This window comes from Macaca fascicularis, chromosome 17 (genome assembly GCF_037993035.2).
Source record: "Macaca fascicularis isolate 582-1 chromosome 17, T2T-MFA8v1.1".
Classification (NCBI taxonomy): Eukaryota; Metazoa; Chordata; class Mammalia; order Primates; family Cercopithecidae; genus Macaca; species Macaca fascicularis.
The window spans coordinates 14554569-14573618 of record NC_088391.1 but is presented as its reverse complement, the minus strand read 5'-3'; the positions used below and the strand labels follow the sequence as shown (position 1 = coordinate 14573618).

At 38.5% G+C, this 19050-nt stretch overlaps 1 protein-coding gene and 1 long non-coding RNA gene across 7 annotated transcripts in view; one reads left to right on the top strand and one right to left on the bottom strand.

The window, feature by feature from the left end:
- Positions 1-10051, bottom strand: part of NBEA (neurobeachin) — a 741630-nt gene extending 731579 nt beyond the window's left edge. For all 6 annotated transcript variants that reach the window (XM_005585622.4, XM_065533144.2, XM_065533146.1 and 3 more), the window contains exon 1: positions 9234-10051. In XM_005585622.4, coding sequence (XP_005585679.2) covers positions 9234-9527 — 294 coding nt within the window. In that variant the 5' untranslated portion in view covers positions 9528-10051. The remainder of the gene's footprint in view (positions 1-9233) is intronic.
- Positions 10052-10078: 27 nt separating this feature from the next.
- On the top strand, positions 10079-18805 carry LOC107127929 (uncharacterized). The gene is made up of 3 exons (XR_012426817.1): positions 10079-10202; positions 10891-10969; positions 15876-18805. It is a non-coding gene; the product is annotated as an uncharacterized lncRNA (long non-coding RNA).
- The last annotated feature ends 245 nt before the right edge of the window (positions 18806-19050 follow it).

The following is a 19050-nucleotide window of genomic DNA, read 5'->3' as shown; positions in this document are numbered from 1 at the left end:
GTTCAGAGTAATCTCTCAAGTATCCACATTATGCCCAGTGAAAACATAAAATTCAAAGCCATTTACCATATAACCAATTATTTCCCGAAACTCAAATATTAATAACTCATGGTATAGTTCTTGCTAAGTCACTTTTGTGTATAAATCCATTAAATTGACCTGCATTCATTTTTAATTTCCTCTGAATAGCCTGTCCTAAGTTGTCTATGGGACACATTCCCTACCAGAAAAGCAACTCACTGAGGCTGGCTGCTCCCTCCCCTTCCAACATCATTTCTTCATACATGCTGTCTTTGGGATAATTTCTAAGTACTAGTTACATTTCCTTAGCAATGGGAAAGAACTCTAGCTTTGGAACCTGAAGGTCTAAGTCCCAGCTGTGCTACTTAGTACCTAGATAACCTTGTCTAATTACTTCACATTTTCTACAGCCTTAGTTTCTACATATGTAAAGCAGGAATGGTATGGTATCTATAAAAGGAAATTATTCTAAGGATTAGAGAACACTGCTGTGTTCAATTCCACAAGTGTATTGTAAACAGTTAAGAGCTATTAAACTATAGGCTAATATTATTTTCTAAAATAGTCATAAAATAGTTTGTAATCCTTTAACTTGCCCCTTAGACTTGTTACCCAAGTAGTCTTCTAAATATTTAAGCAAATACTCCCAGAGGGAGCTACTATTTGCCTTGGATCACCATTCATGTCTTACTACATCTACAGGTGAAAGTCAGCCACCTGAGAGAAGAGATGGAAGAGACTCCACACAAAGGAACTCCTGTTACCTCTTGTCTCTTCCTTCCCCAGTTTCTCACCCTCCTCAAAGAAAGAAATCAGAAAAACTACCTCAGGCACTGATAAAGACTATGCAGGATTCAAGACAACAGATCTCCTGTGCTTCAGCAGGACATCATGATCTGTGAGTACCTAAGAGTCCCCTCCCTGACAGGTCACCAGGCTCAGGTACTCCAAGCTAAAATAGGACAGATCAGTTTTAGTAAGTCATTACTTCTGTCTATAGTCAGGTGATTCTCTGGACCAAGATAAGAATTAAAACAATAGTAAGTACTAAGTAAAGTTTACTATATACCAAGCACTTTACATATATTAACCCATTTAATCTGTACGACCTGCGTATCTATCTTACAAGGCTGAAATCCCATTTTACACATGAAGAAACTGAGGCACGGTAAGTTTTAATAGCTGTTATTCCATAACATGGACGTAAAAATAATATATTTAATGTTTTCCTATTGTTGAACATTTAAGTTGTTGCCACATACGTTACATCATAAAAATACACTAAATTTTCATACCTGTCCACAGGTATTTTTTCCTTAGCCTAAAGAACTAAGAATACATTATAGAAACCTCTTTAAAATCCTTGATACATATTGGTAAAATGTCACTCAGAATAGCTGTAACAGTTTACGAGCCCAACAAGAACATTTAAGATTATTTTAACTTGCCCTGGCAAACAATCATCACTTCTTTTTTTGTGAGACAGGGTCTTACTCCATCACCCAGGCTGGAATGCAGCAGCATGATCACAGCTCACTGCAGACTCAACCTCCAGGGTTGTTGCCTAGGTTGGTCTTGAACTCCCTGGCTCAAGCAATCCTCCCACCTCAGACTCCCAAAGTGCTGGAATTACAGGCATGAGCCACCATAACCAGCTGGTCATTTCTTTTTAATCACTTCTTTTTCATGTTATCTGTTACCTTATGTTCTTATTTAGCCAAAGTGAATATTTTTCTATTAATTAACCATGTATATTTCTTCTTTCTTGAAACATATCAAGTCCTTTGACAAGTAAACATTTTTCTTATGATTCATCCTGTAATATTTAATACCTGAAGTATTTTTTTTAAAATTTAGAATATTAGGAATCTTTGGGGGCACAAATGGATAGAAAACCACCTCAAACTGGCTTAAAGCAAAGTGATGCACTGAAATATCTGGAGATAGAACTGACTTGAGGGGATCCAAAGCTGCCATCAGCAATGTATTGCTTGGTTTTAGGTGCCTCTTTAACGGCTCTGTTTTCAAGTAGAATCTGCCTTCATGGTGCAGATGGTAGTCAATTCTAGACTTACATTCTAACATTTTCAGCAACCCCAGCGAAAGCACCTTTTTCCTTCTTCAGAAAGAAATTATCAAACTGTCTCAGAAGTACAGCTAAATTTTATAACCAATACCAGTTACTGTCGGGCCAGACGTCAGTTTCTGTGTCTGGTCCAGAAAAGCAGGATAAAGTCCAATGATGCCCCAGACCATAAAAATCAAGAATGACTCCCTAAAAGAATATCAAAAAATCGAGAATGTTAACAACAGAAAGAATGGATGCTAGGCAGCCAAAACTGGCAGAAATCTGTAACATTATAGTCCTTGGCTACCCACCCATCTCAGACACTCATTTCTTTTCATACGTATAACTACTTACATATCCATGTTTAACATGGCTATCTTAGACACAATAGAAAGTGTACTTACCACCTCACCAGAGGATGAAAAAAGACAAAGTCGAATTACTGCATCTAACCTCAAGTCTGAAATTTTTGTGTTATGATAATATTCTTCTTGGTGATACCTCAAACCTGACCAATTATATAGCTATGTAATAAATTTAACTATACCCTCTAATTAATATACAATGGTAAAAGAACATTAAGTAACAATAACTGCATTTAGAAGAGTGGAGAAGGTTAAAGAAACACCATGATAACTAATTCAAAGCATAAACCATATATCATTGGTCAGAGTAACAAGAATTCCCTGTCCTTGCTAATGGAATTCCTTGGGTCGGCCAATGTGAATACATTCACTACCACTATCTCAGAAGATCTCACTTCTTATCCTCCATAATGCAGATTTTCCTTCTAGCAGCTATACTGCTGGAGCTTAGAAGTGCCTTAGAAGTAAAAGAATACAGGCCTTTGTTTACCAGGCTTGAGGTTTCTCTCCAAGTATGGCTTCCCTAAAACTTTGATAAGTTTTTCGTCACTTTACTTAAGTCAAAGGACTTGAATTCGCAACCAAAACATGCGATCCTGTCAGGATCTTGTCAGCTTTTAAGTTTCAGTCTCATAGCAACAGGCCTTCCCAGTACTCTTATCCCCTTAACCCTCAGCTTAATGATCTTCCTTGAAGCAATGTGAAACAATAAACTGGGTGAGGAGGCACAGCTATTCTATCATTTGCTCCCTGGTTGTATCGTATTTTAAAGCTCTTCACAACTGGATTACTGTTACTTTGGTCAGAAGGCTGGCGTATGCTGCATGAGAGGCTTGGGAGAAGCTTATCAGACAGAACTTTATCTGGTTCTAATTTAAACTCTTGGCTTTCCTCTTACCAACTTTAGCACGGGGTAAAAACTTAGGGCTTTATGACCTACAAAGCTTTAATATTCTAATTCCCTACTATCTTGGATGGCAGCTACAGGCAGAAAGAGCCTCTCTGCCTTGGAAAAGCTACATTTTCTTTCTGCTTTGCTTTCAAGCACCCTAACTTGGACCAAAGTTAACTGCTCTCTTAAAAGACATTATCAAAGACCCCAAAAAGTGACCAAAACATTCCAACATCCCTAAAATTCCAACCTCAGTAGTTCCATTGACAAAGATAACACAGGTGACAATTTAAATAGCTGCTCTGTAACTCCTTAAAAGGAACTGCTAGAGGATCACAAAGTTCTCACTGCCTTCCACTCCATTTCAAAATCTAAGGTCTGTTTCCTACAATGTGTCATTTCCAGATACTAATGTCTATGTTACTGGGGATTCTTTCTGTTTACAAGTGAAAAAAAAAGCCCAACTTACACTGATTTGAAATAAATAACAATAGTAAATTTTAAAGGAAATAATTTAATGGTTAGAAGATAATCACCACAAAAAGAACTCTACGTTCTCCAACAGAATCATGAGGCTGTTTGCTTCACACTTGGTCAAATTCTAAGACAGGGACCTACAACTCTTTAAGAATTGACACATTCAGCATCCCCATCAGAATGCCTTCCAGCACAATTCCTGGAACCTACTCTGGCTCGCTACCCTTGAGTTAAATGTTTGTCCCTGAACCAATCACCACTATTCTTGCCACACCTGGCTTAGATGTCTGAGCCTCAAGGCAGGCAGTGGGGTCGACCCACCTAAACCAGTTGAACTACAAATGGGGAATGAGTGAATCATCAAAGGAAAACTGAGGTACCACTACAAAGAGGTGAAATGTATGCCAGACACACAAGAACAAATTCACTATTCTTGGCAATATGACAAATGCTTACAGTATTTTCTATAATTTCTCTTCAATGCATTACGTATTTTCTTTGTTAACAACATGACCTTGTTATGTGATTATATTTGATTATAAATAAAAGTTTACTGAAAAGTTTTTACCAGATTCTAACTTATTAACGGATGCCAGTTCAAAATAACATCTACATATGCAGTAATGCCTACACAGCCAGGTAATATTATACACATTGAACACATATTTCTAGTTTGAAGAATAAGGAATACATGAAGTTTATATGAGTTGAGTTTATATATGAGTTTATTTCAGGATCCTAGGTCTGGACCGTAATGTTGAACATAACTTCAGAAACTGACCATAATCATTACTGCCTATGATAGTGTCATGCACACTACAAATGCACTTAACTTATCCAAGGCCTAGAAATACAAAAAATAAAGATACATAAAATCAGTTCCTGCCCTCTTGGAGTTCACAGCCTAGGAAGGGAAACACACATAAATAACTGCAATGCTACAGGGTGATATGTGATGCCAAAGAGATATGCTGACATTGTTTAAAGACAAGAAATGGAAAACCTAGAACTAATGCATAACAATATGTTCCGTATATAGAAAAAAAAAAGCAGATGACTGAATTTTATAATACAGCTATACCAGTGACACAAAATGGGGGCTAAGTCTGTTAGACCCAATAAATTCTTCCACACTGTCTGGGAAAAGCATAGCAAAAGAGTAAAGAACCTTGAGATATTTTTAATTAACAGCACAGTATTTGCCAAAAAGCAGCTAGCAATACACAAAACATTTATTTAAAATTAATATAAATTGATAATAGACTATAGAATATTTGCTGCCTTAGTGTCATTATATGACTAAATTTTCTATGGAAAACCTCAAAACTCCTTAAGATATTGAAACTCCGAGCATTTACATGTGAATCCTGAATTTTATTTTCCATACCCAATCATGAGAATAAAATACAATTCAAATTAATATGAAAAGGCTTACATATCAACATAAATTAAAATGCATGAAATTATTTTAATATAAATGTGGTTTTATTAGTATTAAGGACCTCTATGATTCTAAGATGCAACTGTGTATTTTTAAAATACATATAATTCAAATGCAGAAGACACCTTCTTTGTAAAATTCTAAATATCTTTAAAACGAAAATTATGACTATCAATCTGCAAAATTAAAAAAAAAAAAACTCTAAGGAAGAAGAGTTACTGCCATATTCAAGTACAAAAAACACCTTGAAGTTACCCTTTTAACAAAAATACCATGATCCATAAGCCAAGATGAAAGAAACTCAGTAAACCACATATCCCCTCAAAGCATCCTGTCAGGTTTCCAGCTCAGCCAACAGCATGCCACTTAGAGTGTAAAAAAATAATCAGAGGAAATATCATTTTCTACAACTAGACACACTGATACAACTCACAGTAACTCATGAAAAAAAATTACAAATCCATGAAAAAATTTCGTGAAAAAAATTTCATGAATTCAGTTATTCATAAAAAATCTTCAAGTCTATAATTCCATAATTATAATCATAGAATTATACTATAACACATAAGAAAGCCACTCCAAAAAAATTATGAATTCTTTCACTAAGTAAATATTAATCCTCTATTATAAATATATTTTTCTAGAAATTTATGTTTATAAAAGAAACTTCCATGTTATAAACAACGATAACACATATTTACATAGCTTTTACTTCAAATATGAATAAAGCTTATATAAACATATGTTAAGTGTGTTTACAAAAGAATAGATTAGTTTGATTAGGGAGTATGCCAGCTTTACAACTGAAAACAATCAACAAAATCTCTTCTCTATAGTTAAATTCTCTTATATTGCCACTTTAAATAATTCCTCCAGAAGCCAAAGTTTGTTAACGATCAGTTTCTTTCATTAGTAGAGCTACAATGCAAAATCCTTGACAATACAGACTGTAATTTTATTCACAAACTAATTTACCTATCTTCCTAACATTATCCATTCCATATTTCAATGTTTTAAGTCAACTATAACATCATTATACAAAATACATACATCTCTAATAAAAATCACTCATTTTATTGCATATCACATTGGTGATTCTTCACCAAACTCCCACAAACCACCTAGTAGTAAAAATGGGTCTCTAGACCTTTGGGAAACAAAGCAGAAAAATTACAGCCACTGCTCTGTTGAAGAAGTCCTACACTTTAGTGCATGCTTAAACTTCACTCTGCCCAGCTTTTAATTCTTTGGCCAAGGCATGTGAGAAATAGCACCTAGAAACCAAGTATTTATGAGTATCCTCACATAGGAAGAAAAAATATACAGGAAAACAAAGAAAAATGTACTGACAAAGGTGACTGAGACAAGGGTATTGTTTAAGGTAGAAACTCCTCTTTTTTCTTTTTTTCTTTTTTAAGTTTCATTAGTTCTTTTTTTTCTGTCATTCAGGGCACAGTAATAGGTATTTCACTATTTTACCTTACATTTTTATTTAAAGTGTTAAATTAAAACTGAAAATTTTAAAAAATTCATTTTAGATTTAATATTAAAGGTTTCCAAACTCTAACGAATCACTGAGTGTCCTATATGGATTTTACTGGTTTACTTATTACATAAATAGAATTAAGTTTGATAATTCGTTTTTTAAACGCCCATGACTTCCACATATTTTTTGAGAATCCACCTAAATTTTCATATGACATTTTCATTTTCATGAGTGTACTGCACAATAAAGCCCTAAATCTACAGTTCAAGAAATATTGCACTTCAAATGACTAATTTATATTCCATAATTAATATAATTAACAACTTAGCAATAAACAGCTCCTTTTGTCATTTATTCTTTTCCCCAAAAGTTTCTATTGAAAAACCTATTGCATTCTTTAAATACATACAAAGAAATTTTAAACCTCTTTAAATTTAAAATATCATTGCAGTTACAAAGTCTTAAGTAGATTTTGGATACACTATCTCAGTATTAATTTATTTCTAGTGACTCTAAGCTTAACTGTAAAGTTCTCTGAAATGTCTGCATACTGAAACTTCATGCCAGATTTTTACTGCTCTGAAGAGTTAAATTTCTTTTTCATCTCAAGAAAAACATTTCACTTCCTTTCTTAGTCTACCGTCTATCTAAAAAACCCCATCTGTGAAGAACTGATTCAGCATGCATTGCTACTGCTGCAGAATCCAAACTGGTTATATATTCAAATCAGTTTCCAGGTTGTGAAAGCTATACTGCCTCTTACCAGGTTAAAATGTATTAAGTAAGCATAGGAATACTTACTAAAATAGCCTAATATAATCTAACATAAAAATGATATTGGTTAGATCAAAACTGGAACTAAAAATGTGTTCCTTTAAATTACAGAAATACAGTTACCTGCTAACATACTAACAGTTGGAGATTTCATTTATCTTCTTTTAAAAAGAAATGGCAAGTACTGACCTCTTATTTGCAACTAGTTAAAATTAAAACTCAAGAAAACCGTATTTCCAGTAGTGCCCTGAAAAGAACTTGGTTATACCAACTTAGTGACATTCCCTCAAACTTACACTGACTTTTCATGATGATTTATTTGAAAGGCACACAGAAGTAAAAACAGGTGTTTTGTTTTAAACAACAATGAATATAACGAAGACAGATAATCTCCTTTGACCTGACACACTAGCAAAAGGAAAAAAACAGCTTCAACTTTTCTGTGCATTTAGGAGGTTCATAAACCGTAGACATTATCTAATGCATGCCTCAGGACACCAGTGGTGTAGCTGCGGCTTTCTCTCAGTTTTCCAATAAAGTAAAAATAATTGCTTAGCTGAAAAATGACTGCATGGGTGTACAAAGCACCCCTGTAAGCATACTGTTATGTTCCTGTCACTCCACACCAAATACAATACTCAACTGATTGCTCCCGATTTATGTCTTGCCTCCCAAAGCCCAACCTTTCAGTATGTCAATGACTAGATATTGCAGAGAAAACTGTTTAAAAAGCTTGGCTGCAGGGGGGAAAAAAAAAACTCCATTTACAAAGCACTAAATATGAACTACTGTTAATTTTCCTCGATTTATGATTCTCATCTCCTTATTTCTTTCCATTTCTTTCCCTGACATCTTAAACGCTTCTGAGCCTCTCTGTAGATAGCGCAAAACATTAAGTCATACACACTTCTGCAGTAACTCTTTCTTATCATGAAAGAAACCAAAACCTAGGGCTGCGTTTCAAACCTTTCCTTTAGTCTTTACCCACATGCCACGCTACTGAAGGTAACCACAGAAATGAACCTGTATGATCTGGTGTCCTCACACACCTTGTGTGCACAAAAAATGACTAAGAAATCAGTATATTCAGGGCAACATTACAAAGAAGGGACGGCTGCTTCAGAGATGGAGGGGGATGGATAGACACAACACTCTCCATCATGGCCTTGGAATATTTAAAGACAGATGCAAAACTGCATCATTTTCTGTCTCCCTCGAAAACATCACACCCCAGCTGCTCAAGTCGGAAGCTAATGTGCTTCTCACATCTCAGCAGCACGGGGGAATTTAGGCTCCAGGGGCAAGGCTGTCATCCTCCGAGAGCGACACCACGGACAATAAAGAGTGTGAGAAAAAGAACCCCAGAGAACAGGAGGCCTCCTCACCTCCTAACTAAACTCTAAAGTCGACCCAAAACCTTCACCGCGGGGACTGGTTTACTCGTGGTCCTAAAAAGTGGTAAGAAGCGGTGTTAAGTTGGGCATTGCGCTCAGGTGGCAGGAGAGGACCAGAAAGAGGAGAGGAGGGAGGTGGCGTGGTTCCGGCAGCGCCCAGGCAGGTCACCCGCTGGGCAATACCGGCTGAACGCTCTGTGCTCCCAGGGACGCGCGGCGCGTGTGACCCTGGGGGTGGCGGGTGGGAGCGAAAGGCGCTAGGGACGGTGGATGTGGGGACTGGGGAAGCAGATGGAGAGCACGCCTTTTCCTTACCAGGTTGAGCACCGTCTCCACGATGTCCCTGTTGCTGACCTCTCCGACCTGTATGAGTCCAATCAACACTGCGAATTTCATCCGGATGTTGCGGATCGGCACCGAAGGGTTAATCATCCCCGCGGGGAGCATCACCGAGCCGGAGCCGGACGCCCCCCTTAGCTCCCCCATCCCGCTGCCCCCGGTGCCGCCACCGCCGCTGCCCCCGCCGCCTCCGCCAGCGGCCCCGACGGCAATGAGCCCCACGGGCTGAGGCTCGAGCACCGGGCCCGGGCCCGGCTTCTCGCTCGCCATTGGCCCCCCTCCTGAGGAGAAGGGAAGAGCAGCGGCGCTGCCGCCGCCGGTACCGTTATACCTGCCTCGGCCCCCGCCCCCCGGCCGTCTCCTCGGAGCCCCAGCATCCACCAGCGCCGCGGCGCCGGGCCCGCTCCCCGCCTGCGTCTCAGCCCGGCCCGCTCCGGCGCTCTCCCCGGCGGAGGCGGCGGGGGATCCGCAAGCTTATTCTCGGCGGTGGCGGTACCGCTAACCGCTGCCGGGCAAGCGGCCGTGCCCGCCCAGCAGGTGTGCCGCTGCCGCCGCCGCTGCCGCTGCCTCTGCTCTCTCCCTCTCCCGGTCCGTCCGGCCCGGCCCGCCCCCCGCGGAGATGCTGCAGCCGCTCCGAGAAGCCCTAGGACGCGAGCAGCTGGCCACGACGCTTGCCGGTGCTGAAGCTCAGGCTGTGGCCGATGCAATTGACGCTGCTGCCGCCGCTGCTACGGGCGCCACTGTTGTTGTGAAGCCCCGACGCCGCCGCTCACTCCGCCATGTTGCCGCCCCCTGCCTGCGGTAGCGGCCACTGCGCCTGCGCACAGCCTCCGGGGGGGCGGAGCCCTCGGTGCACCCCCTCTTTCGCCCTGCCCTCCTTCTCTTCCCACCCACCCACCCTGACACCCCTTGTCCCTCCCCCAACCACCCTGAAAGGATAGACAGGTGAGCAGATGCATGGGGACTGCTGCCAGACACTGGGGCAAGCTGGGAGAGGCGGGGCGGGTAGTGGCTTCCTTGTGGTTTTTCCCTTGAGGGTGGATTTTCCCTGTGGGGAAGGACACAGTGTGCGTGTCTTGCCTTCACTGCCACCTCCTCCTTCTCTCAATATCCTCTTGCTGGGAGGAGGTTCCTCATCTCCGTTGTTGCATCCAGCTGCTGCTACTGCGAGTGCCACGTGCCTTGTAAGGTAGGGGAGTGGCAGACGACCTCTTTCGGCCTCTCTTCGCCCTTTCTCGCAGTCCTGTCAGCCTGCCCTCCCTAGAATTTCCCGAAGAAAAAGTGGCTGGCAAAGCAGAAACAAACGCACGGGGTGGAGGCGGGCGGGGGGGTGGGGGCGCGATCCTGCATTGTCGGGGGAAGAATACAGATGGAGCGTAATGGTGCTTCTACAGCCATGAAAGAGGCTGACACCTGCACACTCAGGCACTACTTAAAATAGAACTTGTCAAACAGTGAGCCTCTCTGGATCAAGCTCGGAACAACAAACAGCTCTTGAACTCACCTCCCAGCCTAAAAAGGCTGCAGTGTGTGACACTGGGGTAGTTTGGTGGGAACGACAAATCCCACACTTTCAAAATCCCTGACGATCCTCAGGTATGATGCCAATTATTGATGTTTCCTTTTTTCATAGGCACGTACAATTCAGAGGACTTTCGAAATTATCTGAAAACATGGGTGATTCTCACTGCCAGCCTTGATCTGTGAGAAAAGTACGTATCTATGTCTGCACAGACACAAGAGATAAGAAATAAACCTTTAATTTTAAAAAATTAAAATGTACCCAGTAATCATACTGCTCGTATTGAATTAAAACTAAATAGGCATGACTATTCCTTGAAAGGAAGGATATAATTTTCTTTAATATTTCATGAGGTCTGCACTTTTCAGTAAAGATTATTGAAAGCCACCAGAAATATTAGGTATCTTGAGGTATATTCAGATCGTTTTAATTGTCATCTCAAATGAAAAAGGTCAATATACAAATCCACCATTATCAGTTTTGTTATTATTCATATTTAATTGGACCTGCCAGTCAAGTTAACTCCCAGGATATGGGAACATGGTAAAATTCTAAGTACCACAGGTTATAAAAAAAGTTCCTCAAAACCAGTGCTTAGGATGAATTCTTGGTTGCATGTCTGTTTATTTGTTTAAACTTGCACCAAAGTGATTGGATTATTAAAGTAGTTAAGCAAACACTTCTGAAAGCAGTGGTAACTAACATGTCCACTTAAATTAAATAGCAATTGAATTATAAAATGCTAGAATGCTTGAAACTGTATGGGAAATTTACAAAACATACAAGTCATAATAGTATGACTTGAGATATACTATATAATTGAAAAATCCTGTAACATTTATATCCTTCTACTACTTTTTTGTCTGTCCCAGGTGAGTATCATCTGCTGTTAAGAGTACTGTTTCATTTGCAAATTTAAAATGATATCTTTTTAAAATACATAAATCTAGATTGAAAGGTTGTCATACTAAGTTTTTTTACCCACTGTGCATATATCTATATGGCAGCAGGTTCTACCTTTTGCTATTTTTAGATTTCTTGCATGAGTACTTTGAGAGACAGTGACAACCTGAACTTCCTATTTCCTTTCTGAATGAATAGCTTAACATCATTTTTAACATTTCCATTTTAATTTTTCTTGTGTTTTTTCTTAAGCAGTATGTGTGTGCACTTGGTTATATTTTTCTGCTCATTTTTCTTTAGTGAAGATAGTGAGTGGGTAAAGGTAATATCACCATTTCTAAGTAGGAAAACTCCACTTCTTTTGCGTACTTAATTCAATTTCAGAGATGTTTAGAAGAGCTTACCAATTAAAAAGTTTTCTCCAGTGGACGATCAGCTCCTCCCAGGCGCTATGATACTGTGGAAAGTGCATGATTCTTTGAGTCACACTCACAACTTACTACCTTTGCAGTCTACTCAAGCTATTTGAGTTTCGTCTTCAGTAGGGATAATAATACGTGTCCCATAGGAAAGTGAGAATTCCATAAAATAATTTCAGCTGAGCAGCTAGCATATAGTCAATGTGTCTTTGTATCCTTAGTATACAGGCATGTGTATTGTGTAACCTATAAACACATGTAATACCAATTATAACCACATACAATTACAATTATAACCACATATAAGTCTGCATAATGGCACAGTTATATGTCTTCCATACCATCCCAAAAATGTAAAGTTTAGAAAAGTCAGCAGGTCTGTTTCCTTTTGGCCTACAAAACCTTTTCCTGAAAGTGTACAAATAACTTTGCATTTATATTAACAATATTTTGAATTAAAAGCTACATAATAATAGAAGCTACATAATAATATACCTAATCTGTATATTTTTAAATCTCCAGATTAAAAATACATTTTATGTGGTGAATATTAATTTTGTATGCATTTTTGCATACCCCTACTTCCCAGGGACAACCATTCAAAGATAAGAAACCTGTGAATCTGAGTTTCAAGAAGCAATATTGCAGAGAGGTAGAGAAGTCATGCCCTAGATTCAATGGAACCTGGATTTGGATTCTAGTTCCACCAACCACTTATATTTACTTAAATTTACAGTATGGTGTTGGGAAAATGACTTTAGCTTCAAAGCTTCAGTTTACTCAACCCAAAATAAGGATGATAGTACTACTTCATAGGATTAAAGGAGCTAATACATTTAAGGTACTTAAGGTAGTGTAGCAAGTGTCAATCAATAGTGTTTCCCTTCATTGACTGTTGGAAAAGACCCACAGTTATTTTGTGTCATTATTTTTGTTTTTTTTTTTTCATCTACCTTGCCTGACTTGTAATTTACATTGAATAAATGTGTTCAAAAATGCATGGATGGAAACAGCAGTTCTCCACACTAAATATTCCCACTTCCTTCACCTGTTCTTTAAATAACAGATTTCTTGCTTTTCTCTAAACTTTATCTGAACAGAATATTCCAAATTCGGTGTGGGTTTGGACCTGTATAAAACAGAGGGAAATTCTTACCCCACCCTCAACCTTTAGCAATATAGCTCCTGTTAATGTTGCCCCAAATCAAATTAGATCTGTTTGGTTTGCTTTGGTTTTGGATTTTTTTCTTAACATGACACTGATGATTCATGTAATGTAATGATTCACATTTGGCACGTGGTGGGTTCTCAAATAATGTTGGTTCCATTCTCCTCTCATATTGAAATTATTATCACCAGTAAATTAGTTATAGATCTGCCCATTCTTCCTGGCAATAGGTCTAGCATTCATCCCATTTTTTTCATCCTCACTGCAGCCACCCTGATTCAGATCCTAGCCACTTCATACCTCTGTCTCCTCTTTTCCACACTCACTCTTCTCCAGTCCATCCTTACATGGGTAATCTTCATAAAGCTCCATCTTGATGGACAGATTAGACCATCAAGGATTAATTAGGATTAATAAAAAGTTTTACTTTATTAACCACAATAGCTGCATGAAATAATTATCAACCTGAAAAACAAGCTTTTTCTTTTGTTGTTAATTTTTTTTAGCAGCAGCATATCTACAATTTGTAGCTTTACATGTAGATTTTGAGATATAAAGTACAAAATTGTACATATAAATTTAAATTTAAATTTTATTTGAAGGCCAGGCATGGTGGTCCACGCTTGTAATCCCAACACTTTGGGAGGCCAAGGCAGGTGAATCACTTGAGGTCAGTCGTTCAAGATCAGCCTGGCCAACATGGGGAAACCCTGTCTCTACTAAAAATACAAAAACCAGCCAGGCATGGTGGTGGCCACCTGTAATTCCAGCTACTCAAGAGGCTAAGGCAGGAGGATCACTTGAACACGTGAGGCAGAGGTTGCAGTGAGCAGAGATCACCCCACTGCACTCCAGCCTGGGCAAGAGAGCGAGACTCTGTCTCAAAACAAAAAAAAATATTTCATTCAAATTTTCTATGTAATTTTCCATTTAAATTTCATCTGCTAGGAATTTCTTAATCCTGATTATATCACACAAATAATTTATTGTCTTATTAGCCTATGTACAAATTTGGGAACATTCCTTCTATACCTCCATTCAAATGTTTGATTGAACAGGATGGAAGCAGCTCAGTAGTCACCAGTATCACTCTGCTTGAATCAATTCACATTCTTCAAACTGTGGGTCCCAACCCATTAGGGAGTCATGAAATTGATTTAGTGGGTTGCAACCAGCAGGGGTTTTTTAATGAAATGAATAGAAACACACAGAATGAAAAATTTCAAAATATATTTTGTAAGGGTAAGTACCGTTTTATAAAATCTGTTTTAATTATACGCACATATACATAAAAATACATATGTAGGCCTACTAGGTAATGACGTAATATGTATTTCTTACTGCAAGTTGTAGTCAAAAAGTTTAAAAACTAATTTAAGTTGTTTATAAGCACCTGTTTAGTATAAGCCTTCAATAATAAATTAGCTACCATAGTGTTCTAATAACTAGCACACATATTCCTCTGGCTTTTCCAAAGGATACCATAAAGGACCTTGACAACTGTCTAGCTGCAGTCTGGATACTCTCTGTTTCTGTATCTGAGCAAAATTAAATGAAAGTATATCGATGTGAAGTATTTTTACTGGTTTTGGCAATATTAAGCTACTTGCTATGGATTTTCGAGAATTAACCTCCCCCTGCCTTTAGCACTTCAATCCTCTGGCACTCCTAGTTCTCTATGACTCCTCAAAGACCATTGAGAGTTGTTCAGTGATCTAGTTTTCAGATTCTTTTAGGATCGGTGGATGCAATTTGCCCTACCTTGGGGACTTGAAGTCATTTAGCCTCTCTAGGTATCTATTTAGAGTTTCTTCATCAAACTTAAATGTCAGTTTCTTCCAACTACCACTACTTCTTTTATCTTTTTTGCTCCACTAATTTTCCTCTTAAAGAGGGAACACAAACACAAAATAGAAATTCTATATTTGTATCCTAAGTTGACCCAATTTGGGAATAGTTAAAATGTTGATGCTTACCAACCAATAAATATTTGTATGCCAAAAACTAAACTAATTGAAATGAGTGATTCTGGATATTTCCTTTAGAAAAACATTGTGTTGAGACATGGAAAATTAATCAGCAAGTATTTTAAAAATGTCAAAGAGTGCTAAAATAATACGTATTCTGGAATCTTAAATGAACTAGATATCGTACAAACACCCTAATGCAAACATGTACCCGTAAACATCGCATAAATATGCATACAATTGCACCATCCACACAGACTTATTCACCATTAAATTGTCATACCTCTGCCCATTCTTCCTGGGAGTGGGTCTAGCATTCATCCCATTTTTTTCATTCTCACCGCAGTCATCCTGATTTAGATTCTAGTCACTTCATACCTGGTCTCCTTGTTTCCACACTCACTCTTCTCCAGTTCATCCTTACATGGGTAGTCTTCCTAACGTTCCACCTTGATGGAGAGATGAGTGGTCCAGAATTTTACTTTATTCATCACAATAGCTTCTACATACATGCACTGCATCTGTGAAAACATCACCATCACCAGTAATTCTCTTTGCCTAAGAAATTAAGTCCTTTCGGTACCAAACACCCTGCATACTTTAGCTTATTTTCTAGTTTTATCTCATTCTCTTCCACAGGAACCGTATACCACAGATCCCAACCCTTCTCAGTGTATACAACTCTTTTTATCATTAAAAAAAATTATAGATTGTTAGACTCCTACCTGACAAATGTATTCCTTTAATATCCATTAATTGAGAAAATTTACAGTGATGAACCGCTACTTTCAGGTTGATAATGCTATTTAAATAATTTTTACTTAAAATCACACATCTACATATATTTGAAATACATATACACACCATTTTGGGTTGAATTGTGTCCACCAAAAAGATACATCCAAGTTCTAACCTCAAGTACCTGTGAATGTGACCTTAAGACGAGATAATGGAGTGACGTGGGCCCTTCACCAAATACGTCCATGTCCTCATAAGAAGAGAGGAGACACACAGACAAAAATGCACACAGAAGGAAGATGATGTAAAGGCAGACAAGGAAGAAGGCTATGTAAAGACAGAGGCAGAGATTGAAGTTAAGCAGCTGCAAGCTGAGGAAAGCAGAGGATTGCTGGGAACCACCAGAAGCGAGGAAAAGGCAAGGCAGGATTCTTCTCTAGAGCCTCCAGAGACAGCATGACCCTGCTGATGCCTTGCTTTCTGACTTCTGGGCTTCCAGAACTGTGAGAGAATAAATTTCTGTTGTTTTAAGGCCTATAGTTTGCAGTACTTTGTTACTGCAGCCTTAGGAAACGAATTCACCTGCATGTGTTTAACTTTTATTCTGTCCACAAACAATACCTGATGTATGTGAGTATTCATGGATCACTGTCAATAATTCCGAAGTCCCCAGGTGGGAAAACAGGGTTCAGCCAACATGAATTTCTCTCTATCCCCAATTAATATACTGTGCTTTCCTCCTTTGGTGCCTTACTCATTTTCTTGCTTCTGTCTACTGCGCTATACTTCTCATCTCCCCTACTGAAATTCTTGCTAGTGAAAGTGCCGTTTTCATGAATACATTCATGTTCCCACCCAGATGAAAGTGATCTAAGGCCGGGCGTGGTGGCTCATGCCTGTAATCCCAGCACTTTTGGAGGCCGAGGCAGGCGGATCACGAGGTCAGGAGATCGAGACCATCCTGGCTAGCATGGTGAAACCCCGTCTGTACTAAAAAATACAAAAAAAAAAAACTTAGCTGGGCGTGGTGGCGGGCACCTGTAGTCCCGGCTACTCAGGAGGCTGAGGCAGGAGAATGGAGCGAACCCAGGAGGCAGAACTTGCAGTGAGCCGGGATCACGCCACTGCACTCCAGCCTGGGCAACAGAGCGAGACTCCATCTCAAAAAAAGAAAAAAAAAAAAGAAAATTATCTAAAACACTGTACCCAATTCCACTTTTAAAAAAATTATTTTTCTTTCAGATAGCATAGGTTGACAAATTTTCACTTAAATTAATAATTTTCCTCTTCTCTGCCTCCTTTGCCAACAGTAAGAAATTCATGTTAATATATGTAGTCACCTACACAACTCCTTCAGTGGACTTCAAAAAGAAAGAAAAACTATACATAAAATGTTTCACGCTAACAAACAATGCAGTAAATCTCTTTTAGTTTTGCGCAGACATCTGTTTTACCGCAGTTGCCATTGCGGTTGGTATACATAGTCTGGAGAAAGAAAAGTATGTTAAAGAAAGGAGTTGATTTAATTTTTACTGGCTGCTTAATTGTTTAAAATTGTAGGTGTCACACACTGATTATCTCTTATCTGCCACACACTTTTACATGTGTTATTTCTAAACCCTTACTATAGTCTTTCAAGTAAGTTATTTGTTAGCCCCATACTAGGACATTAGTCTAAAGAGAAGTTCTGTCAGTTGTGTGAAGTCACACTTAAGGAAGTGACACAATTAGGATTTGATCCTAGTTGTGACTGGCCGAAGCCACAGCTTTACTCCTATCCCACACTACCTATACTGGGACCCAGACCAAAACCATTACTAATTTCTACCAAATTGACCAGACGAAAGATACTAATGAGACCAGGACAGGTCGTTTAAAATGAACATCATCATGTTTTTGTGTGTATATTTGAAAGCGCCCCACCAAAAAATGATATCTGGAGCCAATCTGGTCTTATATCTCTGTCTATGCCAAGAAAGGTTCAGAAAATGCCATTAGCCTTTCTGTTTCCTGGAAATCATTTTAATCCTGGAGAAAAATCACTTGGAATAAACAAATTATTTTAATTATATTCATTAAAAGTAACCAAAATTTAATTTCATTCTTACATTAATATATCGTTCCTTATGTTTTTCTGGAAAAAAAATGTGTAATCTAGTCCTTGTTGAAAAAGGTTATGATTACATATCTATATATTTATAATAAAAAATCACACACCCTGGGTAAGGGGAGAGAAGAAATGCTGTGAGGAAATATCTGAGGATCCTTTGGAATAGGTATCTCATTATTAGAATCTCTTCAAAATAGGTGATAGCATCTTTACCAAACTCTAGCTCAACTGAGAAACTTCATAGAACAATCTGAGCCTAGTAGTGGTGTATAAAGTTTTGGATTAGAGCCTTTCTCTGCTGCTAGCAGCCACGGATTAACTGGTGGAAGAATGGCTTGAAACAGCCACTTCATTGACCAATTAGCAGCTCCATTGTCATGGAGAAAACTGGAGGCTTATACTTTGATTTCCCAGAACTATAATGTGTCTCTTTTCACTTAACAGACAGAAGGGTCAGGATCAGAAAAGAGAGGTAAAAAGAAAGAACATAGTATCTGACCTTTCCTTTTTATCTGAGAGTCTAAACTTAAATATTCTGTAATATACATTGTATATAACCCCTTTTTTGTTAATGTAAAAGTGAATCTTAAAGAATTAAGATGCTTAATCATATTTAGTATTTAGGATTCTGTTAAATATACACAAATGTGTATATAAAACTTCACTTCTGTCTCGCTGATCTAAAATTGTGAGAAGTAAATGAAATGTGATATGTTAGCCACAGCTTCATCACCAGTGTCTCTGTTTATATTAAAACAAGCTCAGGCAGATTTCTTTTGCTATGGCAAGAACACATAACATAGCGTGTTTCAGGCTATTTGCATTCAGTGAAGCATAGTAAGCATAGTGGGCACCTGGTTTGCCCTGTCCTCATAATTCACACCACAGTGTTTTCTTTCATAAGCACAAGAGAGCTCACATGATTCCATTATAAAATAAAACATTTCTCCCAAACATTTCACTGTT